Source organism: Squalius cephalus (assembly GCF_949319135.1).
Source record: "Squalius cephalus genome assembly, chromosome: 11".
Taxonomy (NCBI): Eukaryota; Metazoa; Chordata; class Actinopteri; order Cypriniformes; family Leuciscidae; genus Squalius; species Squalius cephalus.
Window position 1 is genome coordinate 14,741,867 of NC_137132.1, and position 26,680 is coordinate 14,768,546.

Genomic DNA, 26,680 nt, shown 5'->3' on the forward strand with positions numbered 1-26,680 from the left:
TTTCTCTGTTTTGTTATTGCCCCCTGTGACAGCACCCACCCCTACCGCATTCTCTTTCCTCCCTCCACATCCCATCCGAAAAAAAAATCCACTCCGTCAGTAGGGCCTATATTTGTGTTGGGCACTTCCTATTCATTCTGACCTTTGACTTTCAGAGGCCGGGCAGCTGAACCATGGAGGGTGGTGTCAAACCCTGACCTCACAATGTCTCAGTACAGACAACACTGCAACCACATTCTCAACATGGCAAAGTAATGTTTTATATTGTGAAATCTCCTGTTGATGGGTCAATGACATGATGCTCAGTTTTTTTTTTTTTTTTGTCTGTATCAATTAATTTATTAAAAATACACTACTTTTCAAAAGTTTGAAGTCTGTAAGATTTTTAAATGTTTTTGAAAGAAGTCTCTTATGCTCAATAAGGCTGCATTTATTTGATAAAAACAGATTAAAATGTGAAGTAACTGTTTTTTAAATTAATATATTGTATCATCAATGTTGAAAACAGTTGAGCTGCTTAATATGTTTTTAATATGTTAATGTTATTTTGTGAAAACTGTGGTACTTTTTTCAGGATGTAAAAAAAGTTCAAAATAACCGCATTTATTTGAAATAGAAATATCACTTTTTTATTATTTCAATGTGTCCTTGTTGAAGAAAAGTATACATTTCTTTAAAAAAAAAAATCAAACTGACCCTAAACTTTTGAATGATAGTCTATATCAAAAATACATTTCATACAAACAGGGACTTGAATACACCTCTTCTGTGATTAACACATTATTAGTTTCTGAATAAAAATTGCATTTCGATTTTTAAAAAGAATACAATTCTAAAAAGAAAACCATATTAATTTCCTGTTTAATATTATTTTATCAATATGTCTCTTAAAATATCAGATACCTTTTTCCACGACGAGGCAAGGTTAGTAAAATATCATGATTCTCACCAAACTTTCTATATTTGTTATTAATTATATTTAGGGAAATAACATTTTAACTTGACAAATTTAGAAAAAAAGTGTAATTCTTTTTTTTTTTTAAATAAGGATTAATTGTGTAAGAAAAACATGTTACTTTTTATGTTCAATTTATATGCTTTTTACTTGATGGTTAGACTACATGACATTTTTAGTGTAACTGAATTAAGACTTTACTTTCTTTTGGCTGTTTGTATATGAGTGAACATGTACGATCGAGGGTGTGTGGTCAGGAAGATGCACGGTTTCCTCCTCACGCTAAAGGAAAGAAGGGGGCTAGGAGTGATGAGTGTGCCAGAATAAGGTCCACTTCCCTTCCCATGTCAAGACCTATAAATACACCAAAAACAGGAAGCTAGGAGGGAAGGAATTGTGGGCAAAATTGAATCCTAGATAGACAAACTCCCCCCTATATTTCCCCCGACCTCACCAATATTTTTATACATATACAAACACGTACCAAAGCACACTTGAAGTGTTTCCTTGAAGTTCTCAATCATGCATATCTTGTGACAGAAGCCAAAGGTTTATAGTAAAATGAAAGAAGGCAGTTAGATCAGGGTGGAGCTGATTGTAAGTGGAGGAGCAGGTGGAGTGTCATTCTTACCATGACATGTTGATGTGTGGCAATGGTTCAAAGAGCTGTACTGCAAAGTTTTATTGTCATCTTTCATCTTACCTGTAACAACTTACCACAACCAAGAAAGCAATTCATTTACAATGAAACTGAGCCATTCAAATCCGGTTTGCAAATTCCCCAGATGTGGGAAATTTGAAAGCATAATTTCTGGAAGCTCAATGACCTGTTCACACAATTCATAAATTCATACAAAGCTGTAAAAATACATTCAAAAAGCCATAAAAATGTTCACAATGACCCTTAGAGAGCTCTCAAACCCCCACAGATAAACACACACACATTAATATAGTCTCCAGCTTCACTGAAGTACTAAGATATTACATTATATTAAATTAAATTCATATAAAGTCATATAAAATCTACTTTTCAGTACTCAATATTTGAACTTTGAATTACTCTTAAAGTTAATGTGATGTAATGTAATGTAAAGTAATGATTGTTTTCAAAACTGCCCTGTCTCTTATCTGTGGCAGGCAAGAGCCGCTTCCAAATCCTCAGTATTCATCTTGCTGGATCTGTCTGCTGCTTTGACACAGTTAACCACCAGACACTCCAGTCAACCCTCATGATGAAGGTATCTCTGAAACCACACTCCAATGGTTCAAGTCTTACCTCTCAGGTAGGTCTTTCAGGGTGTCATGGATGGGTGAGGTGTCTAAGTCGCAACATCTAGCTACTGAGGTGCCTCAGGGCTCAGTGATTGGACCATTTCTCTTCTCCGTCTACATGTCATCACTAGGATCTGTCATTCAGAAACATGGGTTTTCCTTTCACTGATATGCTGATGACAGACAACTCTACCTCTTATTCCAGCCAGATGATCCGATGGTAGTCGCTCGCATCTCAGTCTGCCTGACATAAATGTCATGAAGGACCACCTCCTTCAACTCAACTTTGTGACGACAGAACTGCATGTGCTCTCAACCAAACCCAACACTTCATCACAACTTCTCCATTCGGCTAGGTTCGTCAACTATAACCCCATCTAGGACAGCCAGAAACCTTGTAGTTGTGATCGATGATCAGTTAAACTTCACAGACCACATTGCTAGAATTGCCGGTCCTGCAGATTAGCCTTGTACAACATTAGGAAGATCAGGCCCTTCCTATCGGAGCACGTGACACAACTTTTTGTCAAGCTCTTGTTCTATTCAGACTGGACTATTGTAATGCTCTCTTGGCAGGCCTTCCAGCATGCACTCAAACCTCTGCAACTGATCCAGAATATTGTAGCAAGAGTGGTCTTTAACAAGCCGAAGAGAGCGCACGTCATACCTCTCTTCATAAACCTGCAGTGGTTGCCAATTGACACTTGCATCAATTTCAAGGCTCTGATGTTTGCCTACAGAACAACCACTGGCTCTGCACCCCTATAAAAAAATCACAAAATCACTTTCACGGGCCATTACCTTGACTGTTGCTGGTGGAATAACCTGCCATGACTTGTGTTACTCAACCCAAGCTGCTGAGTTTTTAGCCATTTTCAAGAAATGGCTGAAGACACATCTTTTTTCTTGACCCATTAATACTAACACTCACTATTCTATATTTATATTTAAAAAAAATTAAAATACTCTTGCTACGTGTACTGTGCTAGACTAACTGGGACTAGTCACAGCACTTGCATATTATTGGCCTTTTGTTGGTTTGATTGCTTCTATTGTTCTTGCTTTGGATAAAAGCATCTGCTAAATGATTAAATGTAAATGTAAGTTACATAAACGGTCACCTCATCTGTCATTGGCTAGACGTACAGATAGCCCCGCCCCCCAACTCACACTACTGGTTGAGCCAAATGTTGCTATGCTGGGCTTGACAATATGAAAGATCAGATCAGACTTTTATTCAGCAAGGATGCATTAAATTGATAAAAGGTGACAGTAAAGAAATTATAAATAATGTTACAAAAGATTTTATTTTTAACTTTCTATTCATCAAAAAAATGTATCATGGTTTCCACAAAAATATCAAGCAGCACAGTTGTTTTAAAAACAGATAATAATAAGTGCATGAAGAAAAGTCAGTTTACGGTTTTAAACATGGTTTATGTGGATGAATGTGAAAAAATATAATATAATATTTTTAATGATAATTATTTCTGTTATTTTTGTCTCATATGCGCCTAATGACCTAAGTTGCATTTTAAACAATGAACTAAGACCATCAGATCACCATGTGTAAATCTTTGTCACTGCATGCCCATCAAAAAGAAAAGAGAATATGAGTTTAGCTGGGATTGGCAACTGTCCTTTTAAAACATGTGCGTGAATCGTACATTTCCTCTCTCTCTCTTTCACAGGACGGACTCCAGACGGGGGTTCTTAGGGTCGTGAAAAGAAGGAAGAGGGGTGAAATCAGCAGTGATGTAGTGATGACAGGTGTGTCTTTAATCTATGTGGGTTTCTCTCTTTTACTGCTTAGTCCTTTTCCTCCTTTCTTCTGTCTTCATTTCTTTCTTCTGCCTTCATCTTCATTTGTTGTTTCCGTCCTCCTTTCTTATTTACATTTTACAGTAATTACAGTGGATAATTAAATTACTTCACTCATAGTTATGACTGGAAGCTGATGTTCTATAGACCATAACCATAGACCATAAGTCTCTAAATAAGGAAGTGATAACAGTAGTAAATTATGTTGGTATTATGACATCATGTTCTTTTGAACTGTTTGAAGATTAAACTGTTACCGATTCACTTGGAAATGTCTCAATGCAATGTTTGGGACAGTGATGCCATGTAGTCATTCGCCCTGCAAGGGATACTTTTTAGTTTTCGAGCATATATTTCCCTGTGTTTTACAATTTCTCACTAAATACGTTCACAGAGACAACCCTGACATCAACCCCCCACTCTACAGTCAAGAAAAGGGAAATACGATGAAATCCCCATTGTTGATCAACCACAGCTTGGTTTTCTAAGAAGTGTAGATGTCACAGTTAGCTGGACTTTTAGCACTAGCTAAACATCTAGTTGCAAAACGGCACTACAGTTCATGAGTTCAAGAGACAGTTCACCCAACTAAAAGACTTTCGATCACCTTTGAAACACAATTGAATGAAACCTACATTAAAAGTTCCTTCTACTTTGACAAAAAGTTATTAGGAACATTGTGAAAGTAATAGTAAAAAGTAAAGTCTTCAGAAGAGACACATTCGCTTTATATGATGAACCGGTTTTAATTTAGGCTTTTATTCACATATAAACATTAATCAACTCACATAACATAGAGCACATCAAATAGGTCAACCGCACTTGCTTGTAGTAGTCATTAATGTGACACTTTACGGCATGTACACTGTCATATAGTGTATGAATTTTTGATGGAACACTTATCGTTTTTCAATATACAGGAACATTTGCTGTTCCATAAAGGAAATAATGTTTCAAATGCACATGATGTGTTGCTGTTAGCTTTAGCATGTTTAGCCTTAATAGCCACATCCACCATGTAGGGAAGGCTGTGATAAAGTGTCCAACATTACACACTTCATTTTTATCTCTTTGTGTATTTTTCTGTGTGAACTTTCTGTGTGAATACACTACTTAAGGCCTTTTCACACCAAGCACTAACTCATTTTAATAATCATTCTAATTCTATGAGAATATGGAAGTTCACACCACAACAACAATAAAAAACCACATAGAGGAACAATTTTTTTAAATCATTTGAAGAATTATTGTTTTTTAGAATCCACAGGCTTTAATGAGTGTGAGCGTTTAAAGCGGCAGATGACAAAACTGCATAGCACGCTTATAGTAAACAGAGCATTGTTGAGCGTTCATGTGGAAGCTTGTTATTGTTATCTTTATAGTTAGTTATATAAACTGTTCTTAGTGTGAATTATTTTTATTCTAAAAAATGACTTTCTCTTCCCAAACAAACCTTGCTAGCATATAACCTCTTGTTAGCCATTTAGAAGCCACTCCCAACTCTGTGTATACAAATATATCCTGTTTTATAGCCAGTTCAAATTGGCTGGTTATCACTCAAAAAGTTCAAACAACACAACAGTGCTAAGTGACCAAAGTTGGGCATTAAGAACGTGGTGGGCTTATACATCATGACATAAGAATGCCAAAGCAGTTAATCATGTAGCCTTATCACTATCGCAATATCATCAGCAGGGTGTGGGTTCACACATTGACAGACTTCCTGATAATACAAAGCTTGAAAGAGAAAACAAAACCAATCGGTTTAAAAATAAAACATTGATGTTCAGTCGAAAGATCCTTATCACTGCATGAAACTGAACTGATTCAATGACCTTCCCTTTTCTTTTTCTTTCAGTTTGATATGAAACGTTTGTGAAACTCAGCATTACGCATCTATGACCAGCATTATTCTGCTCATGGTGCAGCTAACGTCACTGTGACCTATTAGCTTAGCCGCAGGTGCCTGCTTGTCTGAGAGGCACAGAAATCTGCAGGGAAAAGATTTTAAGACTCCCGCAAAGTAAACAAGACTGACGAGCAGACAGGTGGAATGAAGAGTATGAAAGGGGTGTAAACTTCCATATCGGGACTTTATTATCAGTTTAAAAATCAAGCAGACTGTAAGCATAAGTGAGTGCTAACACAAGTCATTTACAGGAATAGGCTACAATGCTATGCAACTTGAAGCTAAAGGAAGGTTAGTTCTCCCCAAAATGAAAATTCTGTCATTAATTACTCCCCCTCATGTTGTTCCAAACCTGTAAGACCTTCATTCATCTTCGGAACACAAACAAAGATCATTTTGATGAAATCCGAGATCTTTCTGACCCCTCCATAGACAGCAACGCAACAACCACTTTCAAGGCCCAGAGAGGTAGTAAAGACATCGTTAAAATAGTCCATGTGACTACAGTGGTTCAACTTTAATGTTATGAAGCAACGAGAATACTTTTTGTGCGAAAAAAACGACGACTTTATTGAAGAATTTCTTCTCTTCTGTGTCTGTCTCCTGCGCTGTTGACGTAGTAAACACACTGCAGCGCTTCCGGGTTCTACGTCACAACGGTAGTTTTGTATTGGTCGGCTCTTGCGTCAGCATCACACGCATGCATCATGGTGCTCACGTGAACAGCGTCGGACAATTGACATCGGCGTTCTGACGTAGAACCCGGAAGCGCTGCAATGTGGTTACAACATAGGAGACTGACACAGAAGAGTCTCCTGTGTTCCGAAGATGAACGAAGTTCTTACGGATTTGGAATGACAATTTTGGGTGAACTAACCCATTAAATGAAAATACAAGAAAGCATGTTATCACTTAAGGCTGATTTATACTTCTGCGTCGGACCTACGCCGGAGCCACTACGCTGTAGGCAACGCGTTGGTTTTCATTTATACTTCTGCGTCGTTGTCCGCGTTCACGCGCGCAGAGGGAGCATGTGAAACCTGAGGGAGCGGTCCTAGCAGACCAATCACAGCGCTTGCGTCCGCGTAGAGTTGACGCGTTGTTACAATTTTGGAGAGGTGCACGTCAGGGTACGCCGAAGGGTACGCGCGCTACACACAGCCTACGACGTAGGTACGGCGTAAGTTCGACGCAGAAGTATAAATTGGGCTTTACACTATCATTTAAAAAGGTTTGGTAAAAAATTTGTTTGAAAGATGTCTCTTAAGCCAATCAAATACGGTAAAAACAGTAGTATTGTGAAAAATTATTACAATTTAAAACAACTGTTTTCTATTTTAATATAAATTTAACTTATTCCTGTGATGGCAAAGCTGAATTTTCAGCATCATTACTATCAGTCTTCAGTGTCACATGATCCTTCGGAAATCATTCTAATATGCTGATTTGATGCTGAAGAATATTTTCTTACCATTATCAATGTTGTTCTGCATAATATGTTTGTTTGATGAATAGAAAGTTAAAAAGAACAGCATTAATTTGAAATAAAAATCTTCATAAATGTATTTATTTAATGCAGCCTTTCTGGATCAGTTAACTCAGGATGATTCTATAATTATTTAGACATTTTTGAGAGTTTTGGGGTGATAAATAGAAAATCTTAATGGTGGGTCTCTGTACAGAGACAAATCTGAGTGTCTGTGGGCTGGTGGTGAGGACAGGTGTCAGACCAGGCTGGGCCCACATGTCAACGCTCCCCAGGGAAAGCGAGAGCAGCTCAATCCTCCCTCCCCCCTTTCAAGCCCCGGCTTCTGTCTTTGAATGGAGGAAGAGGAAGAATGGGGGGTGAATGGCAGGTGATCCTGTCTGAGGACCATTAATAACCCTTTACAATTTTCTCTGCCTTCATCTGCACTGCTCTGACCAGAGCTGCTAACAGCAAATCTGGCTGCCAAACTAATTATACAACACAATAATTACTTTATGTGAATTAGTGAAGTTAATATTGGAATTCTTTCTGATTAATTTGACTAGAAAATTGTTCACTACAGCTGTCTAGATAATTTCCTTTTCTAATAGTGATCAAACCTTGAAACATATAGGGTATAACATTCAAGTTCTTTGGATGTTGCATCAAACTAAAAGCTGAATAGATCCATCCTGGAATAACCAATATCAGTTTCATATGAAGAAAAGGTGAAGTCATGGTACAAAGTAAATTATTTCAGGATTTATTGTATGAAAAAATATATATTTCTGGCCTTGTGACAAAAGGCACAATACATAAACATATATACATTTATCTTTTATAAATACAAATTATTTACAATCCAATTAAATAGTACGAATATTTTGTACAATATTGCATTGTTAAATTAAGAATGACAATATAAAATATAAAAGTATCTATTTTGGTTTAAATGGTTTAAAAAATATTAGGAAACAAATGCCACATACAAAAAAAAAAAAAAGGAAAAGGAAAAAAGAAAAGAAAGGATTCTACTCTTGATGATACGTTTTTGTTTTTGAAAAAGACCCTTAATGCAGAGGTTCACAAAACCAGGAAATCTGGACAATGATGAGGCTATCAGTTTGAACCCACTGGTCCTTTCGAGCCCTGGGAATGTCGGAAATAGCTTAGCAGCAGTGAACGGTGACAGGATGAAAACTATACACAACAACATCCATCATGCACTGCTGTTTAAACAATTTGAACCCAAGTCATTTTCTCGTTGAAAAACATACTCCTGTAGTTAAAAAGTTTGTTTTTTTAGTGTTTCTAAGGAGTACCTTCTTCATTGAGCTATAACACATTAAAAGACGAGGCACTTAATCAAGATTAGGTTTGGTTTGAGTGAACATCACTGATAGTCAAATCCATTGGAGGCACTAAGTAAAATCACAGCCATAATAAACTGTAGATTCCCAAGACATATGTTCACAGCCGAAACAGCTTGTTTCGATAACTTTGATTGCTTATCATCACAGATCCATTTATAAATAGCATTTCGAACCATTTCCGAAAAAATTTAAATAATAAAATACTCTACGGTCACAGTTCCAGATCCTTCAGTTGCACCTCCTTCGCCCATAAGGCTGATTGACTGGGCTTCGTGTGATTTATAGAGCGAGATGAACTTCAGGATGTCTGTTTTCTTCCTTTTCAAGGCTTCTGTGATTAATGAATCCTTGTTTCTTCTCAGCTCTTCCAGAGAGTCCTTGTTCTTTATGTACATTTTAAATATGATGAAATATATATAAATTCTATTTGGGTCATTTAAAAAAAAAAGAAGAAAAAAAAAAAGAGGAAAAGAAAGTAGTGCAAATAATGCAAGTCTTCAAGTCTCTTGCTTTGTCTTCGCAAAATGTCCATATCAAAAAGTAGTCCTTTTACTGAGCAGCATGAATAAATAAATAATATAATGCAGATATAATATATACTCTCTTCACGTCTTCCTTTTGTCCTTTAAGACTGTAAACATTTTGGGGGTCGGGCCCTCTGGTGATTAAGGGACTCCAGAAAGAAAAATACTGTTAAACCTGAAGAAGAACGAAAAGAGAAGGAAACTATTAACGTACGTTCTTTGAAAGCATCACATTGAAATCTTAAATATCAAACTGTCTGGAGATGCTTACCTCAGTAGCAAATACACATTGTTCTATGTGTTCAGGGATGATGTACACAGGGTGATACACTCCCTCTTTCGGATAGTTCAAAGGTGGAACTAACAATGTCGATTCAGAGTTTTTCCTGAAATGAAGCACACATAAACGTTAGATTTGCACATATGATGCCATCAAATAAAAACACACCATCAACATAAAAAGCATGAACACGAACTTACATGTCTAACTTGTTGTTTGTAGGTTTTTCGTCAATGCTCAGATTGTAGTCCACCATCTTCTGCTTGTAATTTGATTGAGAGTCCACGGTGGTAGATCTGAATGCCACGTCCTTATTGGACACCTTAAACGGACCACCAGGAATGAGGAAAGCCTCCTTCTCTCTACCTAATGTCGAGGACGGGTTCAAGGAGACGCGGTTGTTGATGGACTCCAGGTCGTTGCGCACGGTGGTCGAGGTGACTTTGCAGTCTTGTCGCATCTGTCTCAGCACCACGATGGCGGCGCAGATCACAAGAGTGAGAGTGATGAGGCCTAGAATAAATGAGACCACCATGGCCGCTGGAAGAGAAGGGCTGGTCACAGGGGGCTTCTCGTTATACTCGCATCGTGTTCCCATGAAACCTGGTGGGCACTCGCAGACGGGCCCGGAGAAGTGGGTGTAGCAGGTCCCTCCGTTCTCACAGGGCATGTGGCTGCAGGCATCAGAGCGGACGCTGCAGTATTTGCCTGAGAAGCCAAGCGTGCATGAGCAGGTGTAGCCGTTGATGCCGTCCACGCAGGTGCCTGCGTTTTGGCAGGGATTACTTGCGCAGTCGTCTATGTTTATTTCGCAACGTGAGCCTGTGAAGCCGGGGCGGCATTTGCATGTCAGTCTGCTACCCAAATCGAGACACTGGCCACCTTTAAAAAAACCCAAAGAGGATGTTAAAACCACAAACTATGTTAACGTATTAGCCTAAAAATAAGGGAAGGTGAACTGAATAAGGGCAAGGGAGTAAACCAGAGCAATTATAACCCCTGGGAATGCAATGGTGATTTCTTTAGACTAATAAAGGTCTATTGCTTTATGACAGCTCTATCTCGCCATTCATATCAGTGGAAGAGCCTCACTGGCGTCTTTTCTATCAAGCATGACTAGTACGTCATGCACTGTGGATGCATCTCAAAACAAAACAAAACTGAAGGATCAGCAAGTTGCCTGAGGCGGAGGACGATGGAATGCTATGGTGGACAAAGTACACAAATCAAGTACTTAAGTAATCTTTATAAGGGTATCTGTACTTTTGCTTAAGTAAAAGTATTATGTCCTTCTTTTCAATTTCACTCGAGTAAAAGTACTTGAATTTGAACGTACTTGAGTATTAAAAAGTACTGTTTGATGAATGTATATTTATTTTGCAAACTTATACTCCATTCTACTGCTTTCATTCAAGCATTTAATACTATGGGCTTAAACACCTCATCTTTTACAGCAGATTTAAACTGAATATAATTATCATTTACAATAATAAATCCTAAAATTTCAATCAATCTCCGAGGATCCCGTTCTTGGCTCGTTTTGAGTCTGACTTGTAAATTCAGTGATTTGTTAACTGGACACTCGGATCATTTGAATCAGTGAGTTGTCGACTCGAGAACAGATGCAATCGGATCAGTCCAATTCACAAATGAATCATTCTGTGCGATTTGCGAACCGATTTAACAGGCTAATTGAAAAGAATCAGCTTGTTCCACGAAACTTGTATCATGTCTCGGAGCGGGTGACGATTTCTTCAGTTCAAAATAACGAGGAACGACATGCCTTTATGAAATGTAGTGAAGTAAAAGTAAAGTTTCCCTAAAATAAAAATACTCCAATAAAGTACAGATACTTGAAAAATGTACTCAAGTACAGTAACTATGTAAAAATATGTTGTTACTGTCCACCACTGCTGGAATGTTTAGCATTTATGACTAAAGATAAGAGAAAAATGTGCTTACCATTGGCACAGGGGTCACTGCTGCACCGGTCGATTTTCTTCTCACAGTTGGAGCCCATGTAACCGGCAAGACAGCGGCAGGAGTAGCCACCGGTCCCCTTTTCTGTACAGGTTCCTCCATTGAAGCAGGGTCCGTCGGCACAGGTCATAGCGCTGACCTCGCAGTTCTTCCCATAGAACCCTTGAGGGCATGTGCAGGTGTAATCGTTCACCAGGTCCTGAGAAGAAAAAGCAAAAGCCATTAACGTTCGAGCTCCACCAAAGACAAGAAGGGGCAAAACTCAAGCGTATAGTGTTGTAACCGGCTGCTTACATTGCAACTGCCTCCGTTCTTGCACGGATTGCTGTCGCACTCGTTGGTCTCGATCTCGCAGTTTTTGCCACTGAAGCCCGGCTTGCAGATGCAGGTGTAGCTGCCCTGGCCGGTGTTGGTACAGGTGGCGTCGTTCATGCAGGGCTTGTGATTGGTGCAGAAGTTCAGATCCTCGTTGCAGAACAGGCCGCCCCAGCCTTCCTTGCAAGTGCACTGAAATGGCTGTTCGCAGGTGCCATGCAGGCACCCAGGGTATCGCTTGCACTCGTCGCAGAGGGGGCCGTCCCACCCGAGGCGGCACTTGCACTCACCCGGGGCCTCACAATAACCGTGCTCCTCGCTACAGCCAGACGAGCAGATGGCTGTTTAAAAGGGAGAGGGAGAAAAAGGGGGACATTAGAATGACTGGCATCATAAAACAACCCCCCCCTTCTAGAGGCTCAGGCACATCAAGTATTTGTTAAGTACTAAACTAAGCAGCTGGGGGACACACAAAAGAAACACATGCCGCCTTTTTCACGGAAGGCAGAGCATATTAGGTTTCAACGCGTGTCCTTGTTAAATTATGCTCTTTGCTTCTATTGTTACAGTGAACAAAAGCTAACTTAGAAGTTTTATGTGGAAACCGTTGAACTTGGCCGCGATTTTTTTTCTTTATGATCTCTACGGTGCACATAATAATGCACAACATTCGAAAAAACACTTACGTTCTGTTTTTGAATACACTTACGTTTTGCGCAATATTCGCCTTCCCATCCCGGCAGGCAAATTCTGTTTCCAGCGGCGTCACAGTTGGAGTGGCCGAACGCATCATTGCGTGGGCGGCAGAAACCCGAGCAATCCTCGCCGTGGTAGAATTCATCGCACACGACGCGATAAGAAAAGCGCAGTTGGCTTTGCTCTCCGAGATGCACGTCCTGGGACCAGTCCTCTCCGACAGCGAGTCGCCGTTTGGTGGCCAAACGGCTGATCATGTTGTTGATATTCTCTGAAATGCATGCAAAATATGTGTTCAATACAGAAATAGGCGTAACAAATAAAAGTTTGTTAACTACTGAAAAAAAAGAAGAAAAAAATAAACAGGTGAGGGCGCATACCTGTTGACTGGTCAGAAGACTCTGCGTTCCAGGCTTCGATTATCAGCGAGACAATCCCCTGTAATGACAGAAAACTCTGTTAAATATGTATGCATGCATACGTAGGCCTACATAAGAAGTGATAGTGAATCGTTTAAGGCTGATTTTGAGCTACTCACCGGCCACTTGAAATTAAAAGGCACGCGAATATGCGCACTGCTGGAGATGGAGTCCGCGCTGAATATGCCTGTCATTCCAGTGCCGTAAGTGCACGGCGGCTCGGGTAGTATGATGTCTTGTGAATGCTTCAGGCAAACGCGGAAAAAGATCTGGCAGTCGCTGGACCGTTTACACACACTGCTTGTGCTTGTGAAAGAGTGCACTTTCAACTCAAACACACCGCCTGATTCAGCCTATGGAAATAAAAAAAACAGGACTAAGATTAGCACCGTGAAAACACAGGTCAAAAGAATCGGCTTACATTCAAATGCATGTGAAATAGCCTACTCACCTGGTGCGCTAATATCAAAATAAAAAAACACGTTAATAAAACACAAGCCATTTTGGATCTTCTTGTCTGCTACTGAACGATAGCAGACTGTAAGAGTAGTCCGATATGAATGTTTGTAGTGGTATCCACGATTTAAAGAAAAAAAGTAGATGAAAATAATATCAAATGCAATAAGCTAAATTAGGCTACTAAACTATTTGAAAAATCTTAATGTCGTCTGTGTTGGAGCTTAAAAAGCAAAGAGAAACAGATTTCTTGCTCCAGGAGACTTTGGACCCGTCAGTTACCTTTCGTGGAGTGTGGAGTGCGCGTGGGGTTTAAATAGCGAGCCAAGAGAAGGCGTGGCGTATGCAAGAAAAAAAGTTTGCAAAAAAAAAAAGTTTGCATTTTAAAAAGTGCTTTAAAATGTGCGCTTTACGTTCATTTCATAGTAAAAGAGATATAGGGCATATTACAGAACAATATAAACTGTAAATAACACAGGCGTTTGGAAACTTTAAAAAAGTAGGCTAATGTTGAAAGCAAATTAAATATTAACTATTAACTAAATATTTACACTGCACTGGTTTCTACATGATTTCAAACGCCAAATCACTTTTGTTTTTAAATGCTCCACACTGTGTTCCTAAAATTTAGGCTAGGCCTATAGGAATAGGCCTATCCTAAATTCTAAACCCCTTTTTAAAAAATATTTTTTATAAACAATTAAACCTGTGCCTTTTGGCATAGTTTTAAGGATGTGAGAGGAAAAAAATCGAATTAATGGCTAATAATGTCTTTAACCAACTATTCGCACATTTTATTAATTTTCGATGCCGCGTGCCACGCAATTCTCCAAAAGTTTGTTTTCGTCTTAAGAATTAATGTTCGTCACCGATCGCGGAAGGGGGTGGTTGGGGGTGATCTGTGCATCCCATTTTATTCAGCCCTAAAATCTGTAATTGTTCTGACGCGTGTGAGTCGTTAAACCGGCAAGCGCTTTATTGTGCCCTGGAAAGATCCGGAGGGCTCTTTTGTTATCTTGGGTTTGGATTGTAGGTCTTTGGTAAAGAGGGTGAAATGGTGGGGGGTGCGCAGAGCATTTAAGATTGCAGATAATTGCTTTCTGCAGTAAGAGTGTGCGTACGTGTGCTGGGAGGGGGGCACTCGCTCACTACAGCTGTATGATAATCCTTGCACCTGCGCACTGTTTGCGCTTCGCTTTCTTCATGTATAAACACACACATGAAAATGTAGGCTATATAGAATGTTTTATCGTCTTCTTTACTAATGTAAGTTTATTTAAATAACCCCAACTGGCATTCATGATTTCAAAGTTTAGTGAATGCGCTAACATGCATGCAACAGCAAGTTGCTGAAATGTTATTGGAACACAAAATTAAGAACTGCAGGTAAAAAATTCCTTTTGCAAATGCATTAACTTAAGAGTATGAAAGGAAGGTTCTGTCGCTCATGTTAAGGGTAAACAGAGGAGACACGCGAACAATGCGCCGCGTTCCAAACTGTTGCTCGTGCTTTAGTGATTTTCTATTGTGATTCTAATGAGTGCAGCGCGTGCCTCCGCTGGCCCCATCTTTACCCCAGGCACGCTTTGCCTACTGGACGGCACCATGATTAGGGGGTTAAGAAGGACCTCTATTGTTAATTTATTGTCGGACAATTATTAAGACAGTCTGGTTTCTTGGCTTCTGATGAACACAAGGATGAATACGTAAACAATAGTTATTATCTGTGTAAACAAAAAAAGCAAGTAAATAACACACTTTATCCATACAGCGATTGTGTGGTTTAATGCAATATATAACCATGTCATTATACAATATAATGTTAATATCCAACTTACCAACTTATTCGAGCTATTAAAATTGAAAACCCAATTAAAATGGTAACATTTTAATGTTCTTCCTCCATAAATTTCAAGGCAATGAATATTTTTGAAATTAATAATACAACCAGGCTGCAGTCCAACAATCATTTTAGCATTTTAATATTTTTTGTTCATTTTTGGATATGGATTAGCTGTATGTATACATTTTAAGGTAGTCACATTTCCAGGTATGTCTTTTAAAAAGTAGTTTTAAACGTAACTTAGGCTCATAATAAAATAAGAAAACTTAACTTTTTTTTTTTTGACCTGGCCCCATTCTGAGATACGTGCGCGTGCCCAAGCTCGTATTGATGTGCGCTATGGGGTACATGTTCAGCAAAATAGGTGTCGTGTGCCCATTATGTTCATTCGACAAAGAGAGTGATGAGGGGAAAGCGGGGAAAAGTCACAAAATCAATAGCCATCTGGCTCAATCGAAGACGCGCATGCTGCATGCATCTCTGATGTTTCCTGATATAGGTGAACGATAGATCAAACTTACACCAACCCCCTTTCCCCCGGGTACGTTATAAAGTCACCACTATAATAGTTTCATCGCCCGCTTTTGCGACTAACAAAATTAAGCGCTAGATGTTTTGCTTTGCGCGCCCGTGTTTAACACTTTCCCATCCACGTGTCTAACATCCAAACGGTGCGAGAGTCGTCGCGTTTGCTGGGATAAAGCGTGTCTGTGGGTGCTAGTGAATTCTGGCGGGAGGGGAAGGATTGGCACATGGGGGTGAAATGACACATGGCGACAGTTATGGTGAGGTGTTAGCCAGTGGCAGAAGGCGCGTCCATAAATGTGAATTGGTGCCCCTCTTCCAAGGTGTGAAGTGCGACACGCGGTGCCCGACGGAGACCGGTTCCCAGGCTCCCTGCACGTGCATGATGCTCGGAGGTGTCATTTAATTCGCATGTCATTTGTTCACACCTTTGGGAAAAATCTGTTCTGCAACTGGCAACTTCATTTCATTGGTCTGGGAAAACAGTTGTGCCACATTTGTACAAACTTCCCGAGAACCGAGTTCGGAACACGTAGGCCTACCATTAAAACATAGGCTAGCCTACTTGAACTGAGTGATTTGTATGACTTTCGGTTCATATCGAACTAATCAGTGTAGGCTAGGCCTGTAGCCTACTTATTATGAACTCAAATTCGCGAACGAATAACTCTTTTGTCAGCTGATTAATTTTAGTCGATCAAAAATTCAGTGCGCTTTGCCATTATGAGTCGGTTCTTTTAAGTGAGTCAGCGTGAACAGTGTAGTTCGAATCACAGGCGAATGGCTTTAATGAGTCGTTTGTTTTAAATGAATCAGGTTCTCAAACGATTGACTCCCACGAGCCGGTTCAATTGAAATGAATCAAAAACACTCGGAGCGGTTACTGAATTAATTTATCTTACTAAAGTTACTTCTTTCGTCATGTCCGACTCTAAATTATGAATTTAAAGCTCGTCAGACTTTGCAGTTACGTCATATGACAACTTGTATTTAAAGTTTATAAGTTTGTTCTGTATATAGGCCTAAATCCCCTCATTTTTTTAAAATGTTTTACTCACTAGTTTACTCTGCAGAGGCCAGACAGACGATTCGTGCAATTCAGTGGTTACCATAAATGCATAATTGGCACGTGTGCGTCTGTCAAACGCAAAGGTGTGACATTGACAAAAGTTTAACACCTCGCATTCTGTCTCCCAATTGAGTCAAATTGTGTGCGTTGTGAAGCGTGCTGCTGGGGCATCGGTCGGTCAGAGAGGTTGTCCACATTATGTGGGTGACTGGGTGTTATTTTAAGTGCACTTAGATCGAGTTAGTGTTGAAGTTAATAGCAAAAGAAACTGATTTCGTACTGGATTCTAATTCACACTAGGAAAAGGAACACAAACAAGTTTGTGTTCACAAACATAACGACTTTTACAGGAGGGTATGAATTTGTAATATGTGCAACAAATCCATTAGTTACATTTAACCATCTAATTATTTTAAGTCTGATTATATTTTTAATGCATTTTATTATTTTTTGCATCAAAGACCTTTGCACAGAACAGTATTTGAAAATGGCAAGACAATCTCAACACTTTGTTTCCTGAAATAAATACAGCAGCCACTCAATAAAATCAATAATTCACATTAATTTCTCTGCAATTCTTATATTTTTTTAATTTACTAACATAAAGGCCTAAAAGAGTGCACTTTAAAAAAAATAAAAGGCACTAAAAATAAATAAAACCATAAAATGCAGTGTTAAAAAGGCAGTGTGTTTATTTTTTGTTTACATTACATTATGTGTTTACTTCAGGACCACATTTAACTACCTGCCATAAATATATATAACAAATTATGATTGATGATAAACTACAGTACAAGTTTGTCATTTAAAGCAACACAATTAAAGGTGATGAAAGAAGATTTGCTCTGGAAAAGACCTTTCAGCATTGAAAATAAAATACCATGACATCACACATCACACACATTATGTTATGGTTTGTTTATTGGAGATATTCTGGGTGTTTCACAACTTAAGCAATACAAAGCACATCCTTAGACATGATGGGCCATTTCTGAAATAGCACCAGATTGAGCTCGCTTTATTTGAGAGGTTCTCCTCAACACACTGCAACAGAATCACCATGACAAAGACAGTCTTGCTGGCAGCATGAACACAAATCCAAGGTTTTGCTTCATGTGCCGTGTCATGATCAGAACTTATGGGAGTCTAATATCAGGCTATTGCCTACAGCATCAGTTATGGGTTTGAAATGGGGCCTACATGATGGAAACAAGATCAGTTCTTCAGTTCACGTGGTGCTGTGCAGTTCTTTGCTCTTGCAGAGATAAGGGAGCCATAGAAGTGGACAAGAACAAGTCCTACAACCCTGAAACAATTTCTAATCAGTGAGATCATAAGTGAGGGCACCGTATCTGTGTCTGCTGTCCAGGAAGTGCTATCTTCCACAGGAATGAAACGTCTTTTGGAGTCGCTCGCTCCTATCTCAACCCCTGTAACAAGGTAGCATCCCTCCAGTGTAGCCGATTGGATGTTCTTTCCACACATGCCCTTCTGGTCCCATTCTCCCCTCCCGCCCACATACACCGTCCACCTGTTTGACTATGGCCTTCATCTCAATGGCTGGTCACAGTCGAGGTGGGACCGTTTTAGGTGGGTGTGAGCAGGACGAGTCCTCACTGCTGCTTCCGAGACCAGAAACGACCTGCGATGGTACCTAATGAAATTCCCTGTTTCTTCTGTTGCGCAAGCTCCGAAAGTCTCTGTTCTTCTTCCTGTGTGTGCAAAAATATTCATGCAATATTAGCAAACACCACGAAATGTGACACCTGACAGGGAAAAAGAAAATGTGATGAGTACCTGTGCAAGCTGTGCTTGCCTTCTTTTGAAAGCTTCAATGGGGTCTTCCTCGTGGGCGTAGTTCTCTAATACTGAACGCACATCCTCCACTCCGCTGATGGCAATAGCTACACACCATATACAAGGTCAATTGAGCTGTACAAATGAACAATACAATACAATCTGACAACATCTATTTGTCCCACACATGCATACTCACTTTTAAGGAAGGCAGCCAAGTCATAGAGCGTGCGATCCTCTGAGTTGCCGTCCCACTTGCACAGCGCCAAACCGTTGAAAGGCTGTAGACCGAAGGCCTCTCGCTTACAGTCCACCACAATGACTTTGGAGGTATCTCTGTTCAAACAAGACACGTCCTGCAAGACAAACAAGAGTCATTAGTGAATATCATTTTTTAAATAATTGTTCAGACTTTAATTTCTTTGAAAGTCTTTGGGATGTGCTGGAGTAGACCTTACAGAGTGCTTGACTCTTGCATTTTCAGTACAAGATCTTGACCAAAAACTGATAATAACATTTCCATCAAGAGGTGAATTTAAGGTCTGGACTCAGAGGTGCCAATTCATGTGTGAAAATGATTCTTCATGCTCCCTCCCAACCATTCTTTCACTATTTGAGCCTGATGATGTGTCTATGTAGTTGTTTAAGAAATAAAAAAACTACACACTCCATCAATCAAGGCCCTTTCACACTGAGCGTGACTCGATAAAGCTAAGCGAATCGCCAATGAACGGAGCTTTCACACTGAACGCGATGATGACGTGGACCGAGAATACATTTTTCCTCATGTATGCATCTCGTAGGTTTCCCATTTGGCATTAACCTCATCCGCTGCACAACATACAACAGTAAATTAAGATAAATAAAGTTTGGTACTACAGCAGCAGCAGCTTGGGTAAGCTCAAATCTAATTGGACGGCTTGTTTCATTGCGGGGCGACGAGAAAGAAAAAAGAAAAAGATAAAAAAAGAAAATCGACACTGGTCGAGAAAAAAAAAAACAATCTCACTTTGCCGCATTGCGATTGATCGTGCCCAGTGTGAATAGCTCCATAGGGATCTATTGTTTTCGCAATTTAATCGTTCTGTGTGAAAAGGTGCTTTAGGGTTAGAAGAACTGTTGCCAAACATATAACATGCTAGAAACATAATAATCACTGCAATAATGACCCAATCATTGACTCTTAAGCATTTGCCTATTTAAATCCAAACAGCGACTTTTTTTTGGCATTGCATTCTTTAATCATATTGCTGTTGTTAATGTTTAAAAAAAACACTTGAGGCTGTGTGGTACTGTAACTTAAATTCCAAAAACACCCCTAACTCTTGACCTCTTGCTGCTTATTGCTTCAAATGGCCTGACATCTAGCAAAATAGGTCCAGTCTGAGTCTACTTATCACAGCTATACATACAAATTGAGGTTAAATGTGACCTCTCACACCCCCAAACGTTTGTGTGACACTGATGTGAACCATATTTACACCTATGCATTTGTGGAGGGGTGCAAAGACTTAACACCAGCCCATTGCCCCCCGTTTTCGCTCTCTCGCTCGCTCACACACGCACACGCTCTATCCGGGCCAGCTGTCTCAGTGGTGGTCCTGCAGAGCAGATGGACAGGGACGCTGCACTCTCTCTATCACTGAGGTCATCAGCATCCCCCAGAGAGACTGAAAAAGTTGCGTGTGCGAGAGAGATGGAGGGGCCCCGAAAGGAAAGCCCTCTTGACGGCGGCACACTCCGTAGCATTTACAATAAATTACCCGCATCTGCTTTCCCTATGAGACACGCCCAAACCCCACCGGGAGTGCGAGTGTGTGTTTCAGTGTATTTGTTATTGAGTGTATGAGCGTGCATGTATAAATAATGAGATTTTTATGGATTATAGCAACAGGCGAGCTTAATGGCGCCCAAATCGCATTCAAAATGTGAAACTGAACGATAATTAGTACGTTTTACGTAGCTAGTGTGTATTTGATCTTCAGTGTGGGTGTGTGAGCAGAGCTGTGTAACGCAGCTGGGCATAAGAGTGTCATGTTGCCGAGTCAAACAGCCTCTTCAATTCCCCAGGTAAAACACTGGAGCACGAGCCGAAGGAAGCGTGCCGCTGACTATACGCACGTGCCACGCTATGCACCTGCCAATAAAAGCCCAGCTCGCCCCCCTATCTGTGCTGAGGACCTCGGCTGGGGGAGGGGAGAAGCATCTACTGGTGTCATATCTGTATGAAACAGTTCACAGAAAGGTAGCGCCCAATCAAATCAGGTCAAATCTAATACTTATACTTCTTTCCATTCTTCCATTTAACAAAATTTAAATAACGAGTCAATACATCATCAATCCTTCCAAAATGTGTTTTTGTCTGACCCTGATTCTGTAAGTCTATTAACTTTATATTTATGACCGGGTGGGATGGTTTTTGCCGGAAATTGCATACATGCGCTCGGGTTACTGTTACTTTTACACCAGTGTATGGTGTAAGAGTGCCATAGGTTAGTTGTTACAACGAGCGAGAAAGGTTGACATGGAGAATGCTAAATCTCGAACCTCCGGGAAATCACCCATTTTAATAGAGAATAGAGTTTGCTGGTAAATGAGAAAGCAAGTCACAGAGCTCGTAATAAATCGAGAATCAACAGTGGCTTTTTGCTACAGTAACGTCTTCAGCGAGTCAGCTTGAGATCCTTTCCATCTAAACTGGTTATATCTTTTAAGTCTAGTAGTGCATGTTTTATGAGCAGTAGGATAACCATATTCATCCGCACAGTCACAGAGCTGAAGCACAACCAAAACAATGTTCTTCCGCAAAATGCATGCAGTTTTTTTTTTAAACACTAGAGGGCCAAAAGTTACATAAGCCGCTTTCCGACCAAGTAGTTACAGGAACTTAGTTCTAGGAACTGTCCACTTCTAAACAGTTCTAAGAACTACTCTCCCCCAAACTCGGTTTTGCTGTTAGCGTTCGCACTGGCCAAGTGGCCATAGGAACTGGTAGGAGGGGTAAGGGAGTGACGCAAGCACGGTGACTTTTATTTTGACGGCGCGACGGACCTTTATTTTGGCGGCGCTGAGAACACCAGAGCAAACAATGCTCGCATTCTCTGTGTTTATTAGTTAGCGATCTGTCTAACAGTACTGTTTAATATGTTATTAGATAGAACTGTTATAGAAAGTAGACAGTATATGAAAAAAAGTTTATTAGCCTATGCCGTGTGGTTGATGTCCAGTGTTGCTAGCTGGGCAGATAAACATAATCATGTTTGGCTTGGTCCCTCAAAGTTGCGTTGGATTTTCTCTTCAGCATAAATGTTTAGAGACCCATCTATCACTGTTTTCCATGTTTGTATAGTTAGTTTATGGAGTAAACATATAGGCTATAATCTGTGTGTTTACATTCTAGCTGTTTTAAAAATGGCAGGTGCTGGTGTCCCGCGTGCGTTCGGTCAATCAGCGTACACTAACGTCACGGGTAGTTCCTATAGTGCTGGTTTAGACCCTACTCTGAAGTAGGACCTAAATTAGTTCCTCCAAATGGAGTTCCTAGAACTAAAATCGTTCCTAGGTACTTTAGCCAATAGTTCTAGGAACTGTGAAAAGGTTCCTCCGGTCGGAAAGCGGCTATTGTCTACCTTTAAATTATATTAATCAAAAAGCATGTCCAATTAACTAAATTCATAAAACACAAAATTGCGTTGTAAAGTCGCATTTTATTACAATCAGAAATAATGTAAAATAGTAGTGCATAACCTAACTTAGTGGTGTTTATATAAACAATTTTTATTATAAATGCCAAGCCTAAGCGAATTTACGAAACATAACTGTACAGTAACGCACTCAACCGCAGGAGAAAGCTGTTCTGCAAGCTTTCTCCTCCAGCTCAGGGCAACAAGCTTGTTTAGTCTTCATTTCATTAAAGGTGAAGTATGTAGTTTCGGCCACACTTGTGGCACCTATGCTAGAACTGTATTGTTTTTCACGTGTATTTGTGTGTATATTTTGTGTGCTTATAGGCTGGAAAATACGGTACATGTTGTTGATGAAACTGCGCCACTCATTCACACAGCATGTAGATTTCATAATTAAATTGCAGTCTTATGACACACACTAGTCCATATCGCAATTTGTTTATGTTTACAGCCCTACTTTTGATTTATTCATCCATAATTTACCAAATTCCGTGATATTGCGCAATTCAGTCTGCGTTGCAGAAATCATCAGAAATCAACAGAAAGGCCATCCTGGGAAACTGAACGCATTCGTGAGATTCTTATAAATACCAGGGAACTCTTCCTTCATGCATAACTCAAAGCGATCAAGTTCATGCTGGCCCAAAATGCATCATGGCGCTGTAGAATTTGCTTTCAGTGTCATTATTGTCATGTCACCATGTTTTACTCTTATTTCACGTTTTTGTAACTAACTGTTCTAGTCATTCATTCTTGTTCATCGGCAGCTTTTTAAAGTTTTTCCTTCTTAATTCTTCAAAAGGAAACTCATTCGACTGCATTTGTTTTCTCATTCCCCCTCCCGCTTCTGAGGGCCAGATGGGAGGTGAGGGAGGGGAGCGAGAGGAGAGGAGAGGAGGGTGAAGCAGAGTGAAATAAACGTGTGTTGGCAGAAGGTGGATGGAGAGAGAGTGCTGATGGGGGTCTGGTGGACAAGGCCAGACAGGCAGTGGTGAAATGTGACCGGAGTGAAGACCTATTGCAGAAATACGCATACATACACTGTTACTTCTGTACGAGCACTAAGCAGTTGCCAAGTAGCGTGACTGTAAGAATAGAAAATTGTTTCAATTCTGCACATTAACAATTAAGGCTGGATACCTTTGCTGTTCAAAACAAAAAAATCTTTAAAAACACTGTTAAATGCAATCTTTAGCAAATCTCAAAATGATCATCTATTTTTCATGATCGCACATTATTATATTGAGATGCTTATGCACTTTGGTGAATGATCTACTTATTTTATTTAGACAAAAGAGTATAGAATTTTAATAATATTGGATATATCAGTTATGTGGAAACATTTTAGTAAATGAAAATTGAAACAAATTAAGCAAAAGTATTTTCTAATCCAAACATGTTCTACAAGTTTAAATGTAAAATCTTGATATTAATAATAGTATTTTAACTATATGCATTTAAGGACACAGAGTTAAATGAATACCTTTAGAATGTTTTATACACCACCGTTTAAAAGTTATTTTGTTACATTATAAATGTCTTTACTGTTACTTTCGAACAATTTAATGCATCATCGCTGAATAAAAGTATTAAATTATTTTAAAAAAAAGACCTGAAACTTTTGTGTATAAAGAATAAAATAATTCTATAATACCCTCCAGCAACATGTGACACTGTAATATAACCAAGGATGCTAAAAACTGATTTAATTTGTACACTAATGCAATTGTAAATTTGATCTTAAGCGTTAGATGTGCACCATTCATAAGCCTAATGAGGAGAGAGTTTAGGTAACGGCGGACGGCCTAACGAAGGAAAAAGGAGGGGGCAGAAGGTTAATGAGGCCTGAGAAGAGAGAAGGGAGGAGGAGAAGAGAAGGAGGGGAAGAAACTATTGTCTTGGGCTGTTGAGAAAAGAAAAAAAGAATAAGGACATAGCAGTGGGGAAATCAATGGGCGAACAGAAGGACGGCATGCAGCAGAGACACGGGGGGCATCGCGCCATAATGTTGCCCGGGTCACTCAGGAGAGGGGGCCCATGGGGCAGGGATCTTGAGCAATAAGATCAGACCATACTGTATTACATTCACATGGAGGAGCTTTACTCTGAGCGATTTATAATAAATGAGGAAATTAGCAAATGTATGTAACTAAATCTGTATTGCAGCATGAAAGCAAACATTTTGAAACTATAAATGGATTTCCCCAAGACGTGTTGTCTTTGTTGAGATAAACCATTAACATCTGTACAAGAAAACACAACATCTGGTCAAAAAACCAGCTTCTTGGTTTGCAACATATTGCTTATCTCTGATGATTTTGATGTGACTCAAACAATTGCGGGGTGAAATACCAGACAGCTGGATTTTACGGTAAGTGGCAGACACTGTTTACAAGAACAGAGAAGTGTCCTAAATACTGAGAGTGAGTTTGCGCACGTCACCGACAAAGCATGATACTGAGAAGCAGGCCTATAGGCAAGCAGACTGAAGTTTACCTTAACATGGTGGCCCTCCATGTAGCGTGTGGCATCCCGAAAGAGCCGGTACATCACGAATCCTTGAGGATCTATGCTGTCAATCAAGGGGTACGCCGTCTGCCCACACACAAACACACATTGCAGCATTCAGGAATCATTTTTATGTTTTACAATGAGAGATTGTCTTTAAGTGAAGTTAAATATCGTGCAGGGGAAATCAAGAAATCTAAAATCTAAACATCGTATTTACCCATAAAAAGCACACATTACAAATGCTAAAACAAATTTACACTGCTGAAAAGCTGAACTGACTTTCACATGCATTAGAATAAAACAAAACACCAGCAGCAAAAGGCTGTTCAAACAAAACAAGGCTCATTTGCATGACTTTACAAGTGTGCCACACCAACAGACACACACAAACACTTGCAGACTGAAGCTTAGCATAAAGGTCCCACTAATGGCATCATTTGGGAAACGTTATATTTGAGCACAAGACGACGTGTTTGTAGAATCAACAAAAGTGTAGGTGTGCCACTGTATCCAAAATAGCATCTATTATAAGTGGGTTCAATGCCAAGCATGGTTCAAGAAACTTTTCCTTTTAACTGCAATTGAAACAGTGTATGCAAAAACAAATAAGCCAATCGTAATGGTATTATTGTGGTAAACAGTCCTCACCACCACTGAGACTCACCATGCCTGTCTCTGATGTGAAGATGACTATCTCGTAGAGCGGGGCCAGTTGCTGGAACAGATAGTCTATGCCAGGCCTCTTCTTAAAACGCCAGCCTGTGGCCAACTAGAGGCGGCAGAGGAGATCCATAAAACATTAAAACTCAAAAAAAGAGGTCCAATGTTTTTACATATTTATTAGGCCTAACAATAGGGTTTAAAACAATTTAACATAACAGAATGACATTTTTTAAAGGTTGATTACAATTATTTTTAACTAGACCATTTGCATCCAAATATACACAATCATTCAAAAGTTTGGGGTCAGTACAATTTTTTTCTTTGAAACAAAATACTTTTATCCAGCAAGGTTGCATTAAACTGACCAAAAGTGATAATGTTACAAAAAGACTCAGTTTCATCAAAGAATCCTGAAAAAAAGAAAATGTATCACAGTTTCCAAAAAATCTTAAGCAGCACAACTGTTCAGCATTGATAATAATAAGCAAATCAGCATATCAGAATGATTTCTGAAGGATCATGTGATACTGAAGACTGGAGTAATGATGCTGAACATCACAGGAATAAATGACATTTTATAGAATATTAAAATAGAAAACACTTATTTTAATTTGTAATAATATTTCACAATATTACGGTTTTATTGTATTTTTGATCAAATAAATGTAGCCTTGAATAGCTTCTTTGAATTTTTTTTTTTTTTAAACGACCCCCCCCAACCAAACTTTGAAAGATAGTGAATATATTTTCCTTTCAAAATACAGTGCATTTATTTTAATGCAGTCAGTTCCTTGTTAAAGTGAGAAAAAAATAAAAAGGAGTAAGTAACAGATTTTTGCCTCAGGTCTGCTAAAGCAGCCAACAGCTGGCCGTCTTACGCCATTAACGAAATGTTTTGCCTATACACGAGTATTGCTATTTGAAATCAAACATCTTTAGACGGCCCATCTGGAATACATTTATGAATGAACATGAAGTTAGAGAGTCTTTCTCAAAAATTTACTGGAAGCCTGACTATTCCTATCATTAGTCAGTAGAAAGAAGGAATAGCAGGAAGCAGCATTTTACGTCAATTGACTGCGTTAAATATGAAGTTGCATTTTACCATCAAACTCAAC

The 26,680-nt window shown here is 39.4% G+C and overlaps 2 protein-coding genes across 2 annotated transcripts in view; both read right to left on the minus strand.

Moving 5' to 3' along the window:
* Nucleotides 1-8,166: 8,166 nt before the first annotated feature.
* dlc (deltaC) lies at nt 8,167-13,757 on the minus strand. The gene is made up of 9 exons (XM_079885962.1): nt 13,464-13,757; nt 13,132-13,365; nt 12,974-13,031; nt 12,607-12,864; nt 11,877-12,238; nt 11,565-11,781; nt 9,803-10,484; nt 9,594-9,708; nt 8,167-9,497 (listed from the first exon to the last, which is right to left on the minus strand). The coding sequence occupies exons 1-9, from the start codon at nt 13,512-13,514 to the stop codon at nt 9,492-9,494; spliced, it is 1,983 nt and encodes a 660-aa protein (XP_079742088.1). The 5' UTR covers nt 13,515-13,757; the 3' UTR covers nt 8,167-9,491.
* Nucleotides 13,758-17,574: 3,817 nt separating this feature from the next.
* The window catches only part of timm50 (translocase of inner mitochondrial membrane 50 homolog), a 30,394-nt gene continuing 21,288 nt past the window's right edge, over nt 17,575-26,680 (minus strand). The window contains exons 7-11 of the mRNA XM_079885725.1: nt 25,564-25,668; nt 24,885-24,983; nt 18,902-19,058; nt 18,703-18,809; nt 17,575-18,617 (exon numbers count right to left, since the gene is read on the minus strand). Coding sequence (XP_079741851.1) covers nt 18,519-18,617; nt 18,703-18,809; nt 18,902-19,058; nt 24,885-24,983; nt 25,564-25,668 — 567 coding nt within the window. The 3' untranslated portion in view covers nt 17,575-18,518. The remainder of the gene's footprint in view (nt 18,618-18,702; nt 18,810-18,901; nt 19,059-24,884; nt 24,984-25,563; nt 25,669-26,680) is intronic.

What these genes read in the sequence shown, in the direction of transcription:
- dlc (XM_079885962.1), bottom strand. Translation starts at nt 13,514, where the DNA reads ATGGCTTGTGTTTTATTAACGTGTTTTTTTATTTTGATATTAGCGCAC. An exon ending in GTCTTCTGACCAGTCAACAG is followed by an intron (nt 12,865 to 12,973) that starts GTATGCGCCCTC and finishes CATGCATTTCAG; the next exon opens with AGAATATCAACAACATGATC. An exon ending in AGGCGAATATTGCGCAAAAC is followed by an intron (nt 12,239 to 12,606) that starts GTAAGTGTATTC and finishes CCTTTTAAACAG; the next exon opens with CCATCTGCTCGTCTGGCTGT.